This window comes from Puntigrus tetrazona, chromosome 22 (genome assembly GCF_018831695.1).
Source record: "Puntigrus tetrazona isolate hp1 chromosome 22, ASM1883169v1, whole genome shotgun sequence".
Classification (NCBI taxonomy): domain Eukaryota; kingdom Metazoa; phylum Chordata; class Actinopteri; order Cypriniformes; family Cyprinidae; genus Puntigrus; species Puntigrus tetrazona.
The window spans coordinates 1,332,807-1,357,876 of NC_056720.1; the positions used below are offsets into that span (position 1 = coordinate 1,332,807).

Here is a 25,070-nt window from a genome sequence, read left to right on the forward strand (position 1 = left end):
AAACCCTTACTGATGAGTAAATCTAGCGTGTGCCCATGGTGATGTGTAGGTCCATGCACATGCTGAATCAGCTCAAAAGTGTTTAAAACAGTTACAAATTCTTTTGTAGTTTTGATTTCTGCATTTTCTATGTGGATATTAAAATCCCCTGCAATCACAAAACAGTCAAATTCTGAACAAATCATTGATAACAATTCTGTGAACTCTTCAACAAAGGCTAGAGAATATTTTGGAGGCCTGTAAATAATGATAAACAGGATGCGTGGAGCACCTTTCAACACAATCCCTAGATATTCAAATGACAAGTACTGACCAAATGACACTTGTCTGCACTGAAAGACATCTTTAAAGAGAGCAGTAACCCACCCCCTCTCTTGTCAACTCTGCAAACATTCATATAAGTGAAGTTGGGAGGGGCTGTTTCATTGAGCACTGTTGCACTGCAGCTTTCTTCAAGCCATGTTTCATTTAGAAACATAAAATCTAGATTGTTTGTAATTATTAAATCATTGATCACAAATGATTTGTTTTTTAGTGATCGAACATTTAATAATGCTAGCTTGATGGTAGTACTTTTTGTTTCTATAGCAGTCTGAGTTTGTTGTCTAATGGGCCGCAGATTAGATTTGTCAGCTGTACGCCTTGAGAAGGCCTTAGACTTTCTATCCTGTAATAAGACGGAGATAGTGAGAGAAACACTGGGTTCCCGCTTGTTTTCTAAACATCCCTGAAAGTTTTTGCTGTAGTTGCGGGGACCCGAAACACATCACTGAGAGCTGTTATCAGTTGTTTTTGCTTTACCAGCTGCAGATGGAGGAAGGATAGCCTGGCGTTGTCGCAGCGGCCGAAGAGCTCTCGCTGGAGGAGGGCGAGCTGGGCCCAGCGGCCTTGGAGGTGGTGGTGCCCGCCGTTTTGTAGTTGATAACTGGGGGCTCGCAGCAAAGGAGTGGGAGAGTCTGGTTTTAGCCACCAATTCCTCCATTTTTTGTGAGAAGCTGAGAAGTGGCGATGCTTGAGAGAGGGATAATGTCTCTGGTAAACAGAGCATTGGTGTTTCCGGTGGCAGAATTATGCTGTCCTGGCTTCCCTGGCTGATTACCAGAGAGTCGTCCTTCGGCTCTGAGTCCTGGAGCCGTTGTTGTGCGTCACATTGTGTCTGTGATGGGCTCTGCGGGCAGGGCTCAACCGTGATAGTGTCCACAAACAGTGCTTGTTGTGGCTCTGTGGTGTTTTCAGTGTCCTTGTGGGATGTGTCGACCAGATGATGACTCTGAGGCTGATATGAAGTCCTGTCGTCATCCATACTTTGTCCAGGTGTGTGTGTGCCATTCATGTTGAGTGGACTGGCACGCTCTGCTGATGGATGACGGAGTGAAAAATAGATGTTGTCCTTTAACACTCTCGCACCAAGTTTGTTTGGGTGAAGGCCATCCAGTTTAAACAGTTGTCTGTGTCCCCAGAACAGATTGAAGTTGTTGATGAAGTTGACTCCTTTTTGACTGCAGGTTCTTTGTAGCCAAGTATTCAGTCCAAGCAACCGTGAAAACATGTTTGTTCCCCTTGCTGGGAGTGGTCCACTGATGAACGACTGGACTTCAAGTGTTCAAGTGTTTTGATAAGTTCACTGAAGTCCCTCTTCAGGAGTTCTGATTGCTCCTTACGAATGTCATTCTTCCCCACATGGATGATGACTCGTTTTGCAGTCTTGTGCTTCATTAGAACATTCTGAAGTCCCTTGTTTACATCAGAGACGGTCGCTTGAGGAAAGCAGCATGTTGTTGTCGTTCTGCTCCTGACGTTTCTGATAATGGAGTCTCCGACTATCAGAGTTCTGGGCTCGGCTGCTCTGTGATCTGAACGCCGCTGTCTGCTCGACCTTGAGTGCCTGTTTGTAGCGGTGTTAGCTACTGGCTGATATGACTCCTGCTCAGTCACTTTCGGGGATTCCTCACCCAAATTTGTTAAAGATTCAAATCTGTTCTCGAGCTGTACAGGGGGTGGTAAAATACCAGTTTTTCCAAGCCTTCTCATGGCCATGTCTGGGGTAGATGATGCCACAGCGGCAATATGAGATACTCGTGACAGTCTGATGTCTCGAGTGCCTTTGGGTCTCGCTCCCTGTCTTTGCCACTGATTTGTGTGTTGATCAGCTTTAGCTTGATCCGCTACATTTGTATACTGTCGAGATTGATTCGATTCACAGGACTCACCGGCTGTGGGCTGAGGGGGTCCGTGATGATCTGCTGTGTGATCTGCTTGTTTTGGGAGTCCAGCAAGTAACTTCGTTTCAAGAGCCACAATCCTTTGTAGCAGTCTGTGGCAGTTTGTGCAGCAAGTAGATTCCAGAAGAGGCATTTTCTTTCTTGTTTGTTAAAGATAGGAAGCTGTGTTTTCCGTCTCCGAATGTAAGCTGCTAGCAGTGGGAGGCAGATAATCTAGTTCTTCGTAGTAGCTATTATTGCAGTCCCGAAAGTTTTTGCCATATGTGTTGTTTGAGCACTGTGCTATATGCTGAAGTTAAAACTTAGTAAAATCAGAAAAAAAGTAGATAAAAGTAGATAAAAAGAAGCAAAGCGGAGCAGTAAGCAAGAGCGTCCGAACAGTCGCAAAGCGGAAGCAAGCCTAGGCGACAGATGGTCGACGACAGACCAAGGCAGAGCCGGAGGAACGATAGAGCCTGGCGGTGCTGGTGGACTGATGGGCCACAGCGGAGAGGAGGGAGCTAGGAGCCAAGGGGTAGCCAATGGGCCGATGTGGAGTCCAGGACTCTAAGGTTTGCCGACAAGGTGAGGATCCTCCACCCGCATGAAGGTGCCAGGCAAAACCATGGTGAGCACCAGAAGATGAGATGAGGGTGAGCGCAGGGGCTCCTGGGATCATGCATTACATTTGAATTATTCATAATTATTCATCATAAACTACAGGTTAACTGAAAGAAATAATTCAATCTGAATTCATAAGCTTGCTGTAATAAAAAATAATTCTTATTTTTCATATAAAAAAGGACTATATATTTATTTTATATAATAATCATTATCTTTCATATGTTTGATTTGGATTATTTTGTATGATCTGTCTGACATTATTCAACAAACCATTTAAAGTTCACAAATGTATAAGAGCGAGGTGACTGGGGAAGATGGGTATTATCTGCAGGAGAGAGAGAATATTGAGTAACAGCAGGTAGCGCTAGAGTACTGATGTAGTTTGTGATCTGCTGTTAAAAGAAGAAAGAGAAAGCAGGTGTGTCTGTGCATCACATTCTTGTACAGGTGTGTGCTTAACAGCGATCACAAAACCGGAAAGTGTTTTAAAGACTTCTGAATTCTGTTTCTCCAAAATAACATCGTCTCAACTACTGCGAGTAAGTTTGAGTACTTTCATTATTATGCTTATTTAGAAGAACGGGCTTCTTAGAATACACAATTTTTAATCTATCCTTTTTTATTGCACAACGCGAATCCGAAAGTATTCTGTGATCAAAACGAACCTTTTCCTCCTTTTAAACAGGAGATAAACTTGAGCAAAATGTAATGTACTTTTAATTTAAATAAAGACATGCGTTGATCTAAGGAGATTATGACAGCAATTACACAACAGTATATATATATTTATATATATATATTTTTTTTTTTTGTTTGGTAAATCGCAATCATTCAGCACTAGTTATTTTTATAATCTTCATCTTGTATTCCTCTGAACTCTCATGATCTTGATCTCAGAGACACAGGGTCCTGTTCAGGACATGAGGAACATCTGATGATCTTCAGTGACACAAAGATCTCAGAGAAAAGAAGAAAGAGATGAGTCTCTCAAAGAAACCGAGGTAAGAGTCTGCTTTCAGAGAGAAAAAAACTACACTTTTCAACAAGCAGTGTTTCTCTCTATTGTTGTGTCAAAGGATTAGAAAAACAAATGTTATCAATGTTTTTAGATTGTCACTGGTAAAAAAAAAGTTAAATGTTTACTATGCAGGAATATTTAAATGAATATGTCTAATTATAGGGCTGTATCACGGTGTGGCTTAGCGTGAAGGAGCCCTCAACGAGAATAAATAAACTTTATAAAATAAACTAAGTTTTAATCCTCTTCAAACGGACAAAAGAGACATGGCTGAAGGTCACACAGAACACATGGCACACGAAAAAAACAATAAAAAGTCTAAAGTCCAAAGACGTGACAGGCTGCATGATTCGCAAAACGTTTCATATTGCAATATGCAATTGTGATTACAATAAATGGTATTGAGTCAAATTAATGGGTTAAAGGAAAATTCACACACAGATTCATGATAATGCTGAAATGTGTATTATTTTATTATTTTTACAAAATGAAATAACATTTGGATTAATGTAAACTTATTTTCTCAAAACTATAGCTAAATTAAATAAAACCATACACATTTTTACAAAAATAAGATATTTTAAACATTTTCATAGACTTATCATATGATATCTCGTACGTGAGACATGTACTTATGTTTTGTTTTGTTCGTATAACAGCTTGTTTCTTGTTTCCTTCAGCTGTTTCTGTACTAATCTGAGTTTTCAATGTCATGCATTCATTATATTTTTCTCTGTTGTTTCAGGTGCTGATATAAATTTGTCGTATAGCCACGTGACATAACAACCTTTAAACTTTGTACCTCTCTCTGCGTAGTGTCAGCAATCTTAAAGACAATATTGTGCCACATAACAGAGAAAATATCATGTAGTGATAAATGAATTACCAATATAAGTATATTAACTACTAGTAAAATAATAATAAGGTGAGAGATTAGACAGATTTACAGAAGATCTAGCAGGTCCAGGTTCTGCTGTAAACCATGTTGAGAAGGAGACAGAAGCAGATCATCTGATCTGTGAGTTGTGTTGAGTGAGGCAGCGGCTGACCGTTCATTGATGTAAATGTTAAATAATGTTGTTCTTCAGCAGCTCCTCTCTCACTCCACACTCCTGGGAAAGATACCTTGTACATTTGGTGATGATAATGACACCATAATTATGTTCTGTGTATATTGATTTAATGAGAGCATAGGTTTTACCTCCTGTGCCACTTTCAATAAGGTTGTAAAACAGATCTTGGTGCCAAATTGAGTCAGAATTGTTTATATTTTTACCTTTTGTCTTGGTGAAGATGTTTTTCAAGAAGTAATATTGTCACGAATGAGGGGCCTGAGGCGTGCGGATACATATGCAGGCTTTTATTAAAGTAAGGCATGGTCAAAACAGGCAGGCGTCAAACAGGGCAAACAGATGTATAAGAGGCGAGGCAAATACAAAATCCAAGAACAGGCGAAGGTCGGGTCAGGCAGCAAACAATCACAGAATCTAAAGACAGGCAGGGTCAAAACCAAGAGAACTAAGACTAAGGAAACTCGGGAAACAACAATAGAACAGGCGAAACAATGCAACCTGCAGGTGAGTGGCTTGCTGCAGACTTTATAGTCCTGGAACAGGAAGTTGTCGCAGAGGGAGTGAATGCAGATCACCCAGAGGTCAGGACTCCCTCTGCTGGCTTGGTGACAAATATGTAGATGTGATCAGATTTACAGCAGTTTGGTAAAAATAAGATTTGACTTATCTCAGATTGTGTGTGGTTATGAAGTCTAATAGATCATAATACATAATAATAGATGTTTATTATGCTACAGAATCATTTTTCCTCACAAAGATGTTTCTGTAGATGTTAGGATCAAATTAATCATTCATCATTATCAGTCCTTTATCAACCCATGTTTTTTTGGAATGCGCTGACCGAGAAAATTGTGTTATTTAGTTAGTTATTTGTGTTATTTAGTGTTATTAAGACATTTTTAACAGATAAGCAAATTAGATTTTTAGAGTTTAATTATAAAAATGTAACGTCTCCGTTCCCTCCATTATGGAATAAGTGCTCCCTATCTGTCAGTCACTATGAAATTTGGCAAGTGGTTAACTAATCATGAGCTACTCCCCATCACGCGGGTATAAATAGGCCACAGGTGTTGCAGATTTTGCTTGGGAGCCCAGTGCTGCATGGTTGCTGTACTAGCACTTTTGCTAGCGGAAAAAGCTGGAAAAGGAACTGTTTGTGTGGCGGTTTGACACAATCACTGGCGTCCCTGTTTGTTCAGCGATTTCCTGGGTGTTTCACAAGAATATCTATCTCAGGTACAAAGGTTTGGCCTCTCCAGCAGCAATGCACTAACCTTTGGTCAGTACATTTGCTCTGAGGCGTTGTAAAGATTATGACATTGCATAGCATTAGCCTGACATGCTGTGGCCTGTCAGCATTTGTAGTGCTGTTGGTTGGGATGGGGTTCAGGTTGTGGCATTTTCCATATGGACCCGGTCTGTCATCACGACATAACTCGTAGTGACCGACAGACAGGGAATGACTTGGTTACGTATGTAATCCTCATTTCCTCATGGAGGGAATGGACAAGTTATGACCTTGGGCTCCTCAGTAAAACCTGACGAGTGGTTACACTTGTTGCCTATTTATACCCATGTGAAGGGGAGTGACCAAATTTTATTGGCGTTTTCTCTTATCAATCAATCAATCATTTTTATTTATATAGCGCTTTTAACAACACAGGTTGCATCAAAGCACTATACAGTATAATGACAGGGATGTATAATGACGAGAGTGACCAATTTCTTATTAAATGCAGAGACGGTCTCTGTAGTCAATTCAACGATAATCACTAGAAGTTAAGTGTCCCCAACCAAGCAAGCCAGAGGCGACAGCGGCAAGGAAACAAAACCCCATGCATACAGAATGGAGAAAAAAAAAACCTTGGGAGAAACCAGACTCAGTTGGGGTCAGTTCTCCTCTGACCGGACGCCCAGCACTTAACTTCCAGTTCAATTTTAAACGCTGCTGTGTCAGATAGTGTAAATGACTTAGTGTGTGCGTGTGTGTGTGTGTGTGTGTGTGCATCAGGATCTGGTGATCTGTCGACGGGCGCATCTAGGTGTTCTGGTCTCTGATGAACATAATCTCTGGGTGCTGATCCACCATCTAGTCTGGATACAAACTGTGAAAACAGATTGAGAAAGAAACAGGACTAATATTAGCGTAGATGCCATTCTTTTACGATGTCACAAGTACATCGTATTTTAGAGTAGTGTTCCCGGTTCCAGCAAATCTAAGTAATGCAGCCTAAAAATCCTTTAACGGATTTGAATAATAATAGGCGTGTTATGTGTAGGCTAAGTTAAAAGATGTGTCTTTAATCTAGATTTAAACTGGCAGAGTGTGTCTGCTTTCCAAACAGAGTTAGGAGATTGTTCCAGAGTTTAGGTGCTAGATAGGAAAGGATCTGCCGCCGCAGTTGATTTTGATATTCTAGGTATTATCAAATGGCCAGAGTTTTGAGAACGCAGCGGATGTGCAGGACTATAATGTGATAAGAGCTCGCTCAAGTATTGAGGAGCTAAACCATTCAGGGCTTTATAGGTAAGTAATAAGATTTTAAAATCTATTCGATGTTTGATAGGGAGCCAGTGCAGTGTTGACAGAACCGGGCTAATGTGATCATACTTCCTAGTTCTAGTAAGGACTCTGGCTGCTGCGTTTTGGACTAGCTGAAGTTTGTTTATTAAGCATGCAGAACAACCACCCAATAAAGCATTGCAATAATCTAACCTTGAGGTCATAAACGCATGAATTAATATTTCTGCATTAGAGATTGAAAGCATAGGTCGTAATTTAGATATATTTTTAAGATGGAAAAACGCAGTTTTACAGATGCTAGAAACATGATTTTCAAAGGAAAGATTGCGGTCAAACAGCACACCTAGGTTCCTAACTGATGATGAAGAATTAACAGAGCAGCCATCAAGTGATAGGCTGTGTTCTAGATTATTATATGTGGGGTTTTTAGGTCCAATTATTAGCACCTCTGTTTTTTCAGAATTTAACATTAAGAAGTTACTCATCATCCAGCTTTTTATATCGACTATGCATTCTGTTAGATTCTCAATTTGGTGTGTATCACCAGGCTGCGCTGAAGTATAGAGCTGAGTATCATCAGCATAGCAATGAAAACTAACACCATGACTCCTGATAAATCAGAGCTAATAAGGGCTCCAAGCAAGACCCCAGTCTGTCGTCACGACATAACGTCTCCATTCCCTCCATCAGGAACGAGGCTTAGATATGTAACCAAGACGTTCCCTGTCTGTCAGTCACTAGTCACCTGACAATGTACAGATACTCTGACATACTGTACTCACTTTAGCCTCACATTTTATTCTGTTGTTGTGTTTGTTTACTGATTCTAATACTTTCAGCTAAATTCCAATGGGATTTTATCAGACATTTGTGTTTTATGGCGTAGAAGATCCTGTGTGCTTAATTTCTCAGTTCTGTCACAGCATGGTTAAAGTTTACTGTGGATGTAATGTTCAAACCCAGGTAGTTGTAGTCTGATGTGTGTTATCTGCTTAGTGTTTAATGTAAATGTAATATTCAGACCCAGGCTTCGTTTAAATTTAAGAAGTCTTCTCTCTGTGACACTTGTTTGGCTCTTTGGTTTGCTCTCAGTGATTGTCTTCTGCTGTTTTTCTTGGTTAATATAAATTCCTCTTGTGGGTATTATAAGGTGTAAGAAGACTTTTTGTTTTAAATTTATCAGAACTGAATTTCTGTCTTGCTTTAAAACAACATTAAAAGTAAAATAATAAAGATTGCATTGTTGCTCAACAGAGTTCTGTATTTATTTATTAAATGTTCACTTTGATTAAAAACAGGTTTGTAATCTGCTCAAACCCATGCACTACTTTGGTGTATTTTATCACATTTTTTGCTACTTCTGAATGAAAGGATATGTGTGAGTGTTGAAGCTGGGCTCAGTGCCACTTTTACTAGAGAAGATATAAATGAGGAAGATGAGAGAAGATGACTGAGACGTAGCTGAATACTCCAGAGACACTATGATAGAAATGAAGCTTGTGTGTTACTTGTAGATGCTGCTGTGACAGAAGAGAGCATGAACTCTACTTTGATGGAAGTGGACTTATTATCTTTTCTTTCATTTTTTTATATATTGTATTAAAGTAAAAAAAACTCTTCTTTGTGTTATCAGTGTAAGATCAAGCTCTCATGTGTCCAGCTCTGTGTCTGTGAAGAGCGACCGGTCAAAAGATAATCCACCAGAATTCAGTGAGGAGACACCACCAGCTACTGAAAGGTATTTCATTTGGATTGTATTACAACATCCAGGGCTTGACATCAACACCTACCAGCCCAACAAATGTGGGGGGATTTTTAGCTTTGGCGGGTAATACAGTCACTCCCACTAACCACTGAAGGGCCAAGTAAAAGAAGAGAATCTGATTAAAACTGATCTAACTGACAATAGTTTTGACTTCTGTGCATGTAAATGGCAAATAATAAGCTTGTCTATGTGAGGGAATCTCATGGAGAAATCTAAACAAATGAACACAGCTGCACGTAGAAAATTGTAATTAAATATAAGCTTGTTTTATATGTATAACATATAGCTCAGTTAAAAAACATGATCAAGAGAGGGAAGATCCCTGTGAACCATGATTGCAAACACAAATGAGTAGTGAATATACATTATAGTTCAATATTTGAAATTGAATTTAAAAGCATGTATTGTCAACAGTTTTTGCTGAATTTGGTTAATAGAAATAATTCCAAACAAAGATCACAGCAGAACAGTAAGAGCAGAGGTGTTTTGTTAATGAATGATTAGCATTTTTGAAGTTTGAATCATTTGAGTCAATGAATCAGTGGGCCATTCAGGCTCTTTCTTCATTCTTGAGTGAATCAGTCATCTGAATGAATCATCTGAAGGCTTTCAATGACTCATTAATTGAACTTGTCACTTGCTGCCACTTACTGGCAAATGTAGATGCTGAATTCATATGACTGGTAACTAGTAACATTTGGTAATATGATTAGTAACATTCAGTGAAATTATTAAATTTGTATGCAGAAATAAGTCATATAAAATGTAATTTCCCAACAAGAAAATTGTGACCAGTAAAAATTAATAAACACTAGCCACAGTGGCTAAAAGTTTATGCCATGCCCTGACAACACCCAGCTAATGCACAATGTAATAGTTCCGTAACTTATTAGTGTTTTTTTGGTAATTTCATGACTTGCCAATAGGCAACGTAACCACGATATCATATGCAAGAAATTCCATTATCATCCTGTTACCAACTCACAACGTCGTCACTAAAACCTCTTTAATTATCAAGATAACCAAGATTGTCCAAGATTATATATTTTAATTTCATGACAATGCAACCAAATGGTATGCACAAAATTTCATTACCATCATTTAAACGTTCATTATATACACTCTCTGATTGTGAGAATGCTGTTTAAGGTGCAATTCAGACACAAGACTGAACGTCCTTTAAAGATAAAATGTGATTTTTTACTTTATTTTAATTTTTTTTGCACCAAGTCATAATTAAGGTTATATATAACGTGACATACATGCATCCACAACTGACCACGACACACGCAATATTGACATGATTTACTTGTATTTTGTAACTAGTTATAAAAGTGAAATAATGATACACAGACTGGCTAGACCATCTCGTCTTTTATATCAGCACATTTTTCAAGGCACTTTTACTTCAAGTTCAAGTATCTGACAGAAGAATTAGCTTTTCTAGAGTGAGTCTTACATTTTATAATAATTTAGTCCAACAAACAGACACTAGAGAGAATTAATTCACTGAGGAAAATGGATCTTGTGATCAAACATGAAAGTATTCCTTTTTTGACAGAAATGACCATTTCTGAATTAATATTACTGATCATTAAACCTTTTCAAATGAGATTGAAGAAGGTAGTAAAATGTTTTTTCCTCTCTCTCTTTTCTTTGTGCTATCAGTGTAAAGTCATATTCTCATGTGTCCAGCTGTGCATCTGTGAAAAGTGACCGGTCAAAAGATGATCCACCGCAATTGAGTAAAGAAAGTGCATCAAATACTCAAAGGTATTCCATGTGTTTTCTATTATGAAGCACTAGATCAGTTCTCCACTGGGATATTTGTGATATAAATTGGCCACAAGGAGGCATACATTCACCATAGAGACATGAATATGTCCTTTTTATCTATTAAATTAGCATTTACAGCATTAAACTGTTTTAAGTAAGACTGAAGAAACCTGTATTACTATTTTTTTGTCATTAGTTTTCTACCTTAAAGGACAGAAAATATAACATTTGTACTTGTGCTTGTTTTATGAAACAGTCCTTTTCTTACTTTTCACTATTTTAACAGTCTTCGATATGAAACATTAACTTCAGACATCCAGATTAACAGGAATCACAAAAAAATCACAGACAACCTCCTAGGAATCTTTCAGGTAGAAAAAAAATGTTTTCATAAATGTTTGTAACAAACAATTTTTTTATATTTTGAATCACTGATTATATGATTTGGACCAAATATGGATGTGGATCCTCTTCAGTTTTGTTCTTTTGTCTCAGTTTTTTTGTTTGGATTTCTTTGTAGAATCTTGAGAAGAAAATAATCACATTTCTAAAAAATGAGCTGGAAATGTTCAAGAAAATATTACAGAAAGAGAACAAGCAACAATTTGTGGAGGATTTTAATGAGAACAGATGCAGTAACAGAGAAGCAGCTCTTGATCTCACGCTCTACTTCTTAAGAGAGATGAAACAAGATAGAGCTGCTGATACTCTAGAAGGTAAGAGACAATGTTCGCTGTTTCCAGCGTTGCATCAATCTCTTTTCTCTTCCACAGTCACTGTTATAACTCGGAGGAAGCTGTTCATATGCCTCTCTCATTATGTGTTCATAACCTGCCCTGTCTCTTCCAATGACAGACTTCCTTTAGACTTCCACATTCTGTTCTGTATATAACAAACCCAGACACTAAACAATATGTGTACTTTATTTCTGTGTTCAGATGAGCTGATCTTCATTCATCAGCTAAAGTGTAGCCTAAAGAAGAAGTATCAATGCGTGTTTGAAGGAATCACAAAGCAAGGAGACTCTACACTTCTGAAGAACATCTACACAGATCTCTATATCACTCAGGGTTGTAGTGAACCGGTCAATACTGAACATGAGGTCAGACAGATTGAAATTGCTTCCAGACATCATGAATCACAAGACATACAGGTTGAGTGCAAAAATTTGTTTGAAGCATCTGAACAAGACGAGCAGATCAGAACTGTACTGACAAAAGGAGTCGCTGGCATCGGAAAATCAGTCTCTGTGCAGAAGTTTGTTCTGGATTGGGCTGAAGGAAAAGAAAATCAAGACATCAGCTTCTTATTTCCTCTTCCATTCAGAGAGATGAACTTAAAGGAGAAAGAAAAACTAAGTTTAATGGACCTTATTTCTCAGTTTTTCCCAGAGACGAAAGGACTGAAACTTATAAGAAGAAATCAATTCAAGGTCCTGTTTATTCTTGATGGATTGGATGAATGTCGACTTCCTCTAAACTTTAAGGATAATGAGATATTGTGTGATGTTTCATCAGCAGCCTCTCTGGATGTTCTCCTAACAAACCTCATCAAGGGAAATCTGCTTCCTTCTGCTCTCATCTGGATCACCACCAGACCAGCAGCTGCCAGTAAGATTCCTCCTGAATGTATCGAGCTGCTGACAGAGATACGAGGATTCAATGATGCACAAAAGGAGGAGTACTTCAGAAAAAGATTCACAGATCAAAATCAGGCCAAAGAAATCATTGATCATGTGAAACAATCAAAGAGTCTCTTTATCATGTGCCACATCCCAGTCTTCTGCTGGATTTCAGCCACAGTTCTCCAGAACATTTTAGAAGAGAAAAGAAAAAATGTGTTGAAAAATAATGAGTCTGAAGATGCCTCCAAAACACTACAGGAGTCAAATACTGAAGACACTCCTAAGACTCTGACACAAATGTACACACACTTTCTTAGATTTCAGATCCAGCAGAGCAGAAGAAAGTATGATGGAGAACACACACCAGATGTTTCCTGGGATAAAGACGCCATTTTTTCACTGGGGAAACTGGCATTTGATCAGCTGGAAAGAAACAATGTGGTCTTCTATGACACAGATCTGGAAGCCTGTGGTATTGACGTCTATAAGGCATCAGTGTACTCAGGCATGTGTACCCAGATCTTTAAGGAGGAAACAGGGATCGTTTTCGGTACCATGTACTGCTTCGTTCACTTGAGCATTCAAGAGTTTATTGCAGCTCTTTATGCTCATCTGTTTCTGGACCTCAACAAAAAAAGTGTGTTTGATCAAGACTCTACACAAGAAAACACAAGTGAAATTGATTTCCTCAAGACTGCAGTGGACAAGGCTCTAGAGAGTGATAATGGACACCGAGATCTTTTTCTTCGATTCCTCCTTGGTTTGTCACTCCAGTCCAATCACAGACTCTTACAGGGTCTGTTGACACAGAAAAATAAAAATGACCCGAGCAAAAAAGAAATAGTTGAGTACATCAAGCAGAAATTTGAAGCTAATCTGTCTCCAGAGAGATCCATCAATCTGTTCTACTGTCTGAATGAACTGAACGACCAAACTCTGGTGAAAGAGATTCAGACCCACCTTAACAAAGGGAGACTCTCATCTGCTGACCTTTCACCTGCCCAGTGGTCTGCTTTGGTCTTTGTGTTGTTGACATCAGAGGAGGAGCTGGAGGAGTTTGAGCTTCAGAAATTCAAGAAATCAGACGAGTGTCTCATTAGATTATCAGCAGTTATCAAAACCTCCAAAAGAGCCCTGTAAGTCATTTAACATATTTTGTTGTCATTGATACATATGATCATATTTGGACACCACTGATTATATAGTCATTATTAACCATATGCCAATTTCAAGTATATATCTCTTTTAGGGTTACGTTTTTATTATTTTGACTATTATTATTATAATTATTACTATTGTATTCCTTTAAAAATGGCAGTCATTTATATTCCAATATGCAGTTCAGCTTCTCAAATTTCTGCTATAAAGGAGATATACTCTTGCATAACCTCAATGCAAAAGTGATTAACCTCCAGGCTCTCCACCAAGACACTCATTAAGATAATAGAGCAGCACTTTGAAACAAATTATTTTATGTAGGAATTTTGAATCTCTCTCTCTCTCTCTCTCTCTCTCTCTCTCTCTCTCTCTCAAAAAAAAAAAAAAATAATAATATATATATATATATATATATATATATATATATATATATATATATATATATATATATATATATATATATGTATATATACATGCATACACAGTGGGTACGGAAAGTAGTCAGACCCCCTTAAATTTTTAACTCTTTGATATATTGCAGCCATTTGCTACAATTATTTAAGTAGATTTTTCCCTCGTTAGTGTACACACAGCACCCCATATTGACGGAAAAACACAGAATTGTTAACCTTATTAAAAAAAACCTGAAATATCACATGGTCCTAAGTATTCAGACCCTTTGCTGTGACACTTGACATGGTTCTACACCTTCATTTGAGTTAAGCTGTGTTTGATTATACTGATTGGACTTTATTAGGAAAGCCACACACCTGTCTATATAAGAACTTACAGCTCACAGTGCATTTCAGAGTATATGAGAATCATGAGGTCAAAGAAACTGCTTGAAGAGCTCAGAGACAGCCTTGTGGCAAGGCACAGATCTGGCCATGGTTACAAAAAAACTATTCTGCTGCAATTAAGGTTCGCAGTGGCCTCCATAATACTTAAATGAAAGACGTTTGGGATGACCAGAACCCTTCCTAGAGATGGCATTCTGGCCAAACTGAGCTTTTGGGGGAGAAGAGCCTTGGTGAAAGAAGTTAAGAAGAACCCAAAGCTCACTGTGGCTGAGCTCCAGAGATGCAGTCAGGAGATGGGAGAAAGTTGTAGAAATTCAACCATCCCTGCAGCCTTTCACCAGCTTTATGGCAGAGTGGCCTGACAGAAGCCTCTCCTCACTGCAAGGAACATGAAAGCCAGCATGGAGTTTGCTAAGATGGCTGCAGGGACAGGACGACTGCAAGGAGGAATGGCAGAGGATCCCCAAATCCAGTGTGAAAAACCTGTTGCATCTTTGCCAAAAAGACTCATGGCGGTATTAGATAAAAAGGGTGCTTATACTTAATACTGAGTTTATACTTGGTTTGAATACTTAGGACCATGTGATTTTTCAGTTTTTCATTTTTACTAAATCTGCAAAAATGTCAAAAATTCTGTTTTTTTCTGTCAATATGGGGTGCTGTGTGTACATCAATGAGGAAAACAATTAACTGAAAAAATTGAAAGCAAATGGCTGCAATATAACCGAGTGAAAAATTTAAGGATGTCTGAATACTTTCTGTACCCACTCTATGTACTGTATAATGTGTTTATTAAACTGTTAAAAACTACATTAATGGTTTTATGATTTGGTTTTATTTGTTCAATTTATGGCACAATAAATCTTGCATATTTTCTACATTTCCAAGTGAGACTTTTAAAATCTTTTCAATTAAAAAAAATCACCGAAATCTTATTTATCAAGGGGTGCCTAGACTTTTGCATGAGACTGAGTGTGTGTATTATTATATATATATATATATATATATATATATATATATATATATATATATATATATATATATATATATATATATATATATATAATGCAGAATATGTTTAATAAATGGTATTAAATTTTTATATTTATATTACATGTATCTAACTCTGATATTTGTTTTATTTCTCTTGTAGGCTAAATGATTGTGGTTTAACAGACAAAAGCTGTTCAGCTCTGGCTTCAGTTCTTGAATCAGATTCCAGTCTGAAAGAGCTGAACATGAACAATAATAATCTACAGGATTCAGGAGTGAAGCTGCTCTGCACTGGACTGAAGGATATTAATTGTACATTAAAGATACTGAGGTAAGTTCTGTGATAATCCCTAGTACTGTTTCAGCTCAGTGAAATTTATAGACTTTAGTTCTATGAACTCTACATTTCAGTTCCTACCACAGCATTTCAATATGGTTTCAGAGTGGACTTTTGTTAGGGCATTTCTAAACTGTCATTTTCTTGTTTTTCAACCACTTTGAGTTTTTTTGTTGTTGTTGTGGATCATTTAAATGAAAGACTTTCAGACCTGTTGAGGTTTAATATAATCATGCACTGCATTTTTCAATTATTTAATGATTATCTCTGTGATGCACCTCTTAATATTAGCAATATTTATACATAAAAAGCAATCTGGGTTTAGACCTTATCGGCAAAACAGTCAGTTTTTATAAGACCACATTCAAGATATTCAAACACCCACTGCTATAATTGGCCTTTTTGCATATTATTCAAATACAGTACAATACTTACACATATTTGTTTGTAAAATACATTTTAAAACAGCCAAAGCTGACCAAAGTGCTGTAAAGAGTAGAACAAAAAAATCACAAATAAAACAAGACTCAAATTTAAAACACAACAGTATGAAAAAAACAATGTAATGAAAACTGGGTTAATGCACTGTGGATCAACATCACCTACCAGTGAATAGCTCTATTAACTAACATTGTCAAATATTAATAAATACTGTAATTAATGTATTGTTCAAGCTTATTGTGAAGTGTTTCCATACTGTGTATTTGTGTCACGGTAGTGGTTTACGAGAGAGAGCACTTAACGAGGAAAAATCAACTTAAATAGTTGTAATCTTCTATGAACAAAAGAAACAAGATATTTACAGGCTGGTGGGCAGGAGGAAAAAAACACAGACATTAAAGATGAGAACCGATGATAAAACAGAATCAAACTGGAACTTAAATACACACATGAATTGAGTAAACTAACAAGACACAGCTGGTGACAAATTAGACAATTAACAAAGTAGGTCACACATGGCACAGGACAAAACAACAACAAAAGAGTCCATGTGTGACAATTTGTAATTTCTTCCTCTCATGTTGATCATTTTAGGTTGTGTGATTGTGGTTTAACAGAGGAAAGCTGTTCAGCTCTTGCTACAGTCCTGAGATCAAATTCCAGTCTGAAAGAGCTTGAAATAAGCAACAATAATCTGCAGAGTTCAGGAGTCAAGAAACTCCAGAGCGCTTTAGAAAATACAGAATGCACATTGGAGAACCTCAGGTGAATATAATGAACTATTGTAATGGTTTTAATTTGATCAAAATGAAAATATTATTGTAATAATCTTTAAATAAAGTCATGCTCCTGTCAGATGGTGAATTGTTTTTCATTCTTCTCTAACTTTTTGTAGAAATATTAATTATATATCTTTCAATATAATAAAAACCCATTTTTTTAGACTCTCAGACTGCAGTATCAGTGAAGAAGGTTATAAAGCTCTGTCTTCAGCTCTGAGATCAAACCCTTCACACCTGATAGAGCTGGATCTCATAGGAAATGATCCTGGATCATCAGGAGTGAAGGAGCTCAGTGATTTACTTCAGGATCCTAACTGTCAACTAAACACACTGAGGTGAGGCCAGTGGTGTAACTACAGGCACTGCACACGTACTAAATTAATATTTCTAGAAATATCAATAATACAATGCAACTCATGTCATGAGTTTTCACAGCGGCATCATCTTGTGTCCTTTAGTGTTCTAGAGGTGGAGCTTTTGTCAAGAATTACTGAGGTTTCAGCTTCTAATCCAACCTTTTGTGTAGTTTTTCTTTTCTTTTTACCTTCATTGAAACCAAAGAGGTGTTCATTAGTTACGCTAGCGCTTATACGCTATACGCCAGCAATAGACCGCCTGTTATTTAAAGATATTATTTATTTATTCATTTATATCTATTTATTATAGATTATAGATGTTTTTTTTGCTCTGCTCTCTCTGAGAAGATTCCTGCGTGTGTGTTAGACGCATGAAAAGAGAACTGTTTAATATAACATGCTCTTTCTAGTTGGTCTTAATTAAGTAGACTAGGCACAGATTTGATTATACAAATATAATGTTTTCTAGATATGAGCGCTGTGTGTATGTGCTTCATAACCGTGGAGCCCAGGATAGGGTCCATCATGAATAAGTTACACCACTGGGTGAGACACCATGAAGTAAATGTGAATTACTTACATTAGTATTATATTATAATATTTAGCTACAGCTGCTGTAGTTTTGATGATAAATGTCAACACGTTTAAGATGAGTCACTAGAGTGGGATTCAGTAGTTTGGCGCCTCAATAATTATGATTTATTTTTGTGTTTTTGTGGACATTTCTCATGAAAAGAAATATTCAGTGTGCCTAATTATCCTGATTGTTTAAATGTCACTGAATGCACTGTGCATTAATTTTCATCAAGCTCAGATTCACAACACTGTAGATCTACTACAACAGATCTATATCACATCTGAAGATGTAGTTCTTCTCAAAATAAGCAGAATTACTGCTGTATCAACACAGACATCAGTCAATTAAAACTAGTGAGTTCTGCTGCATAATAATTGCCATTTGTCTTTCTTTAACAAACACATAAATAGATTGAATAAATGTAACTGTATGTAAACTGTAAAGATATGAACTAGTTTTTTTAGGTATAAACAATGTTTGGTCATCTTTTAATTTTTTGTGATGCACACTGAATTGATTTCTTCATCTTGTATTCTGCAGGTTTTTGGGTCCTGCTGCAGATGAAGGCTGTCAGTATGTGACTGGAATCGTGGGTAAAAACCCGTTACTCCTGAAAGAGCTGAATCTGAGTGGACATGAACTAGAAGACACACGAGTGAATCAGATCTCTGCTCTACTGCAGGATAAACACTGTCAGATCAACACACTGAAGTGAGTATCTTACAGCATTTCACACGTCACATGACTCGTGATCTTACAGAAATCTATTTTAATTCTCATTTGAGTCCAACCCCATGCTATAAAGGCCATTTTTTTCTAATATAAAACATTTTATTTATTTGTTGAAAGAAGAAATTCTTGAATAAATCAGAGCTATTTCAAATGAAATTTCCCCATAAGTGCACAGGGATTGGAGAAAATATTGTAACCACATTAGAAATAGCCAGTGTTTAATGTGTTTACCATCATTTGCCTTTAATACAGCTTCAAACCTTCTCAAAATATATTCAAGGTTCTGAGGTCTAAACCTTTGAAAGTTGTAATGAGTGTTTCTTGTTGCTCTTACAGCACATCAAATACACAACCCAATATCACATCATTTTAGTGAATAATACCAAAACTACACAAACATTTCACTTTTATCAAGTGAATGAAACTGTTTTCATTATGTTTATTAATCTGAAATTATTCATAATGTTTATTAATGCTTCGTATCAACTCTCTGTCATCAAACAATGATGAATGAATGTCCAACACAACTGAACAGAACAGATCCAGACTGGACTTTATTCTGTGCAGGCATTGGTTCTTCAGTTTTACCTGTTTCTGAGAAATATTACTGTACTTCACATCTACACCCACAGAAAAAGATACAGGTTTATTTAGATCTGCAAAGTTAAATCTGTGTAGTAAAGCTGATCTCTTTCATTCACAAAAACATCTGTTTTCTCATCTGAACATGTGAGGTCACGAGATCACAGACAACAAATAAGTATCTAGCTTTTCATAAATTAATTCCTGATCTGCATTTTTTTAAAAAGCTCTTTCACTCAGACATGCATCATCATAATAAAATATAATCAGACAATATTATAGTTGATTGTAAACTACAATCTTAAAATATTTTGAAGTAAATGTTTATATATATATATAATTTTAATGCGGTTGATCTTCTTCTTCTTCTTCTTCTTCTTCTTCTTCCGCTTATCCGGGGCCGGGTCGCGGGGGCAACAATCTAAGCAGGGACGCCCAGACTCCCCTCTCCCCAGACACTTCCTCCAGCTCTTCCGGGGGAACACCGAGGCGCTCCCAGGCCAGCCGAGAGACATAGTCTCTCCAGCGTGTCCTAGGTCTTCCCGGGCCTCCTCCCGGTGGGACATGCCCGGAACACCTCCCTTGGGAGGCGTCCTGGAGGCATCCGGAACAGATGCCCGAGCCACCTCAGCTGGCCTCTCTCGATGTGGAGGAGCAGCGGGTCTACTCCGAGCTCCTCCCGAGTGACTGAACTCCTCACCCTATCTCTAAGGGAGCGCCCAGCCACCCTACGGAGGAAACTCATTTCGGCCGCTTGTATCCGAGATCTCATCCTTTCGGTCATGACCCAAAGCTCATGACCATAGGTGAGAGTAGGAGCGAAGATCGACGGTAAATCAAGAGCTTCGCCTTGCGGCTCAGCTCCTTCTTCACTATGACAGACCAGTACAGCGACCGCATAACTGCAGAAGCTGCACCGATCCGTCTGTCTATCTCTCGTTCCATCCTTCCCTCACTCGTGAACAAGACCCCAAGATACTTAAACTCCTCCACCTGGGGCAGGAGCTCACCACCAACCTGAAGGGGGCAAGCCACCCTTGTCCGACTGAGGACCATGGCCTCAGACTTGGAGGTGCTGATTCTCATCCCAGCCGCTTCACACTCAGCAGCAAACCGCCCCAGCGCACACTGTAGGTCTTGGCCAGATGTAGCCAACAGAACAACATCATCAGCAAAAAGCAGAGAAGCTATTCTGTGGTCACCAAACCAGACCCCCTCCGGCCCCCGGCTGCGCCTAGAAATCCTGTCCATAAAAATAATGAACAGGACCGGTGACAAAGGGCAGCCCTGTCGGAGTCCAACATGCACTGGGAACAAGTCTGACTTAATGCTGGCAATGCGAACCAAGCTCCTGCTCTGATCATACAGGGATTGGACAGCCCTTAGCAAAGGGCCCCTTACCCCATATTCCCAGAGCACCCCCCACAGTACACCTCGAGGAACCCGGTCGAATGCCTTCTCCAAATCCACAAAACACATGTGGACTGGTTGGGCAAACTCCCAGAACCCTCCAGCATCCTGAAGAGAGTATAGAGCTGGTCCAGTGTTCCACGTCCAGGACGAAACCTGCATTGTTCCTCTTGAAGCTGAGGTTCAACTATCGGACGGATTCTCCTCTCCAGTACCCTGGCATAGACTTTCCCAGGGAGGCTGAGAAGTGTGATCCCCCTATAGTTGGAGCACACCCTCCGGTCCCCCTTCTTAAAAAGAGGAACCACCACCCCGGTCTGCCAGTCCAGAGGCACTGTCCCCCGCGTCCACGCGATGCTGCAGAGGCGTGCAGCCAAGACAGCCCTACAACATCCAAAGACCTGAGGTACTCCGGGCGGATCTCGTCCACCCCTGGTGCCTTGCCACCGAGGAGCTTCTCAACAACCTCAGTGACCTCAGCCAGGGTGATGGTCGAGTCCCCCGGGTCCCGGCCTCTGCTCCTCAGTGGAAGACGTGTTAGCGGGATTGAGGAGGTCCTCAAAGTATTCCTTCCACCGCCCGACAATATCCCCAGTCGAGGTTAGCAGGTTCCCACCAGCACTGTATACGGTGTTGGCAGGGCACTGCTTCCCTTTTGAGGCGTCGGACGGTTTGCCAGAACCTCTTTGAGGCCGTCCGATAGTCATTTTCCATGGCCTCCCGAACTCCTCCCAGACCCGAGTTTTGCCTGCACAACCACCGGGCAGCGATCCGCTTGGCCCACGGTACCTGTCAGCAGTCCTCAGGAGTCCCATGAGCCAACCAGGCCCGATAGGACTCCTTCTTCAGCTTGACGGCATCCCTTACTTCCGATGTCCACCATCGGGTTCGGGGGTTGCCGCCACGACATGCACCGGAGACTTTACGGCCACAGCTCCGGACGGCTGCGTCGACCAAAGAGGTAGAGAACATAGTCCACTCGGACTCGATGTCTCCAGCCTCCCTCGGAATCGGTCAAAGCTCTGCCGAGGCGGGAGTTGAAGATCTCCTGACAGGGTCTCTGCCAAACGTTCCCAACAGACCCTCACAGTGCGTTTAGGTCTGCCAAGTCTGTCTGGCCTCCTCCCCCGCCAACGAATCCAACTCACCACCAGGTGGTGATCAGTTGACAGCTCCACCCCTCTCTTTACCCAAGTGTCCAAGACATGCGGCTGGAGATCAGATGATACAACCACAAAGACGATCATTGACCTCCGCCCTAGGGTGTACCAGGTGTCACGTGTACTGGTGGACACCCTTATGCTTGAACACAGGGTTCATTATGGACAGACCGTGACTAGCACAGAATTCCAACAACAGAACACCATTCTGGTTAAGATCGGGGGGGCCGCTCCTCCCAATCACGTCCCTCCAGGTGTCGCTAGCATCACCCATGTGAGCAATTAAGTTCCCCAGCAGAACGATAGAGTCCCAGCTTGGAGCACTTTCCAGCACCCCTCCCAGAGACTCCAAGAAGGCCAGGTACTCTACACTGCCATTCGGCCCTTAGGCACAAATGACAGTGAGAGTCCTCCCCAACCCGGAGTCGCAGAGAGGCGACCCTCCTTCCCCCAGAGAGGTGACGTTCCATGTCCCTAGAACTAGGTTCTGAGTCCAGGGGTTGGGTTGTCGAGGTCCCCGCCGACTGCCACCCAAACCACAAGGCACCGGCCCCTTACGGTCCCTCCTGCAGGTGGTGGGCCCACGGGAGGATGGCCCCACGTCGCTGTTTCGGGCTGAGCCCGGCCGGGTCCCGTGGGGCAAGACCCGGCCACCAGGCGCCGTGATGCCGGCCCGGCCCCAGGCCTGGCTCCATGGCGGGCCCCGGCTGCGCCATACCGGGCGACGTCGCGACTCCATTATGGTTTTTATCCATAAGGGGTGAGGTGGACCGCTCTTTGTCTGGCTTGTCACCTAGGACCTGTTTGCCTTGGGAGACCCTACCAGGAGCATATAGCCCCGGACAACCTAGCTCCTAGGGTCATTCAGGCACTCAAACCCCTCCACAGCGTTAAGGTGGCGATCCATCAGAGCGGTTGATCGTATATATTAATTACATTACAAATCATAAGCTTTTTTATGTGTAAATATTCTCCAGATTTGAAATGTAACTAGTATCCTTAAATCCTAGTTTCGTTTTAGCAATATTGTTTTCACGTTTTAGCCTTATTTTATTTATTGTACTGTATGTTGTTTACTCGTGACTAATTTAAGTTACATGAACATAACGTGTCTGATTCATTGTCTTTTCTCTTTCTGTCTTCAGTCTGTGTAGATGCAGTATTATAGAGAAACAGAGTCTCATCCTGACTTCAGCTCTGAAATCAAACCCATCACACCTGAGAGAACTGGACCTGAGCAGGAATGAACTCAGAGACTCTGGAGTGAAACACCTCAGTGATCTACTGATGAACACACAATTCAAGCTGAAGAAACTACAGTTAGTATCATTATACTCTACAGCAGTAACAGTGAAATTTTAAGCGTTTTGTGATTTTTGTCTGTACACTTAAAAACAACAACAAAAAAATTCCATTCTGTAACAATTTTAGTGTTTTCACTCCACTTCAAACTGAAATGTTTTTGATTTATTTGTTGAAACTACATTAATATTAGTTTTTGGTGTAACTGAGCAGTGGATTTGTAGATCCCAGTATGATTTCTTAATTCATCATTCAATCATTCAGTTCCTTGCAAGTCTTGTTTGTTTTTCTGTAAAGTGAAATGCATGTTTGTCACGAATGAGTGGTCTGAGGCGTGCGGATCCTTGTGCAGGCTTTATTAAATGAAGGCATGGTCAAAGCAGGCAAGTGTCAAACAGGGCAAACAGATGTATCAGAGGCAAGGCAATAACAAAATCCAGAAACAGGCGAAGGTCAAGTCAGGCAGCGAACAGTCAGAATATCAGAAGACAGGCAGGGTCAAAACCAGGGAAACAAGAACTCGGAAACACAATGCAACCATCTTGTGCAGCCGCTCCGGGCAGGCGGCGGCCATCTTGTGCAGCCGCTCCGGGCAGGCGGCGGCCATCTTGTGCAGCCCACAGTCACTAAACCGAACTCTATAAACTGTGCAAGTGACTCACGTGGACCCTCTCGAACAAGTCGGGATTTGAGTGGCTGATTTATTCCCTCGTGAAAAAAATTCAATTAACAAACAGTACGGTAAATCAGAGAGGTAAGCCAGGTCCAGAAATTCTTGAGTATAATCCTCAAGTGTTCGGATGCCCTGCTTGAGGGTCAATAGAGATATAGCGAGGGTCCTACCTGGCCATGGGTCGGGTGAAAAGCCGCTGGATCCTGGTGTGAGGTTGCATTCTGTCCCGAATGAGGGGTCTGAGGCGTGCAGATCCATGTGCATGCTTTTATTAAATGAAGGCATGGTCAAAGCAGGCAAGTGTCAAACAGGGCAAACAGATGTATCAGAGGCAAGGCAATAACAAAATCCAGAAACAGGCAAAGGTCAAGTCAGGCAGCGAGCAATCAGAATATCAGAAGACAGGCAGGGTCAAAACCAGGGAATCAAAAACTTGGAAACGCAATTGAACAATCAAACAATGCAACCTGCAGGTGAGTGGCCTGCTGCAGTATTTATAGTCCTCATATAGGAAGTAGCAGCAGAGGGAGTGATCGCAGATCACCCAAAGGTAAGAGCTCCCTCTGCTGGCTTGGTGACAATGTTAGTGTTTACAGAAACTGTTAAACATATCTGAACATTAGTGTTTTTTTATTTTTGTTTAGCATAATACAGAAGATTGTGTTTGTGTTCAGACTGTGACACTTGGTAGCTAATGGGCAGTCAATAATTGAGTGAAACTGTTCGTATAATAATAAGAAGAAGAACAAGAAGAACAAAAACTCAGTAAATAAATAATAATTTGTTCCCATAAGGTTTTGTTTGGCAAATGTACTAAAATTGAACTAATCCAAACTAGTGTAAATTGTAAAAAAAAAAAAAAAAAAAAAAAAGCTAAATTGTGTTGACCCAACTAAGCAATTTTAATTAAAATATAAATATTTACATAACTGAATTAAAAGATAAAATATAAATATTTTCTTCAAAAGTAAACATCTAAATAATTGTAATGAATTAATTTTTTTATAGTATGGTATTTACTTCTGTATTCATTCACACATTGGTCTCTATTATACACCCGGTGCAGTGCGGCAAGTGTCTTTGTTAGTTTCAGTCCAACACAGTCCTCATCTTCTCCATCCAGCACCACCTTGTTTAACTAGTGAATGCATTTGTAACCATT

The 25,070-nt window shown here is 39.9% G+C and overlaps 2 protein-coding genes and 1 long non-coding RNA gene across 3 annotated transcripts in view; all 3 read left to right on the forward strand.

Moving 5' to 3' along the window:
* The window catches only part of LOC122327924 (NLR family CARD domain-containing protein 3-like), a 34,539-nt gene extending 20,794 nt beyond the window's left edge, over positions 1-13,745 (forward strand). Inside the window, exons 5-9 of the mRNA XM_043223610.1 lie at positions 9,074-9,178; positions 10,874-10,978; positions 11,268-11,352; positions 11,502-11,697; positions 11,920-13,745. Coding sequence (XP_043079545.1) covers positions 9,074-9,178; positions 10,874-10,978; positions 11,268-11,352; positions 11,502-11,697; positions 11,920-13,745 — 2,317 coding nt within the window. The remainder of the gene's footprint in view (positions 1-9,073; positions 9,179-10,873; positions 10,979-11,267; positions 11,353-11,501; positions 11,698-11,919) is intronic.
* LOC122327901 overlaps positions 1-25,070 on the forward strand; it is a 359,865-nt gene that overhangs the window by 171,464 nt on the left and 163,331 nt on the right. Inside the window, 4 exon segments of the mRNA XM_043223567.1 lie at positions 15,717-15,887; positions 16,929-17,099; positions 17,278-17,451; positions 18,590-18,760. Coding sequence (XP_043079502.1) covers positions 15,717-15,887; positions 16,929-17,099; positions 17,278-17,451; positions 18,590-18,760 — 687 coding nt within the window.
* On the forward strand, positions 3,312-6,110 carry LOC122328044. The gene is made up of 3 exons (XR_006247759.1): positions 3,312-3,364; positions 3,723-3,826; positions 4,589-6,110. It is a non-coding gene; the product is annotated as an uncharacterized LOC122328044 (long non-coding RNA).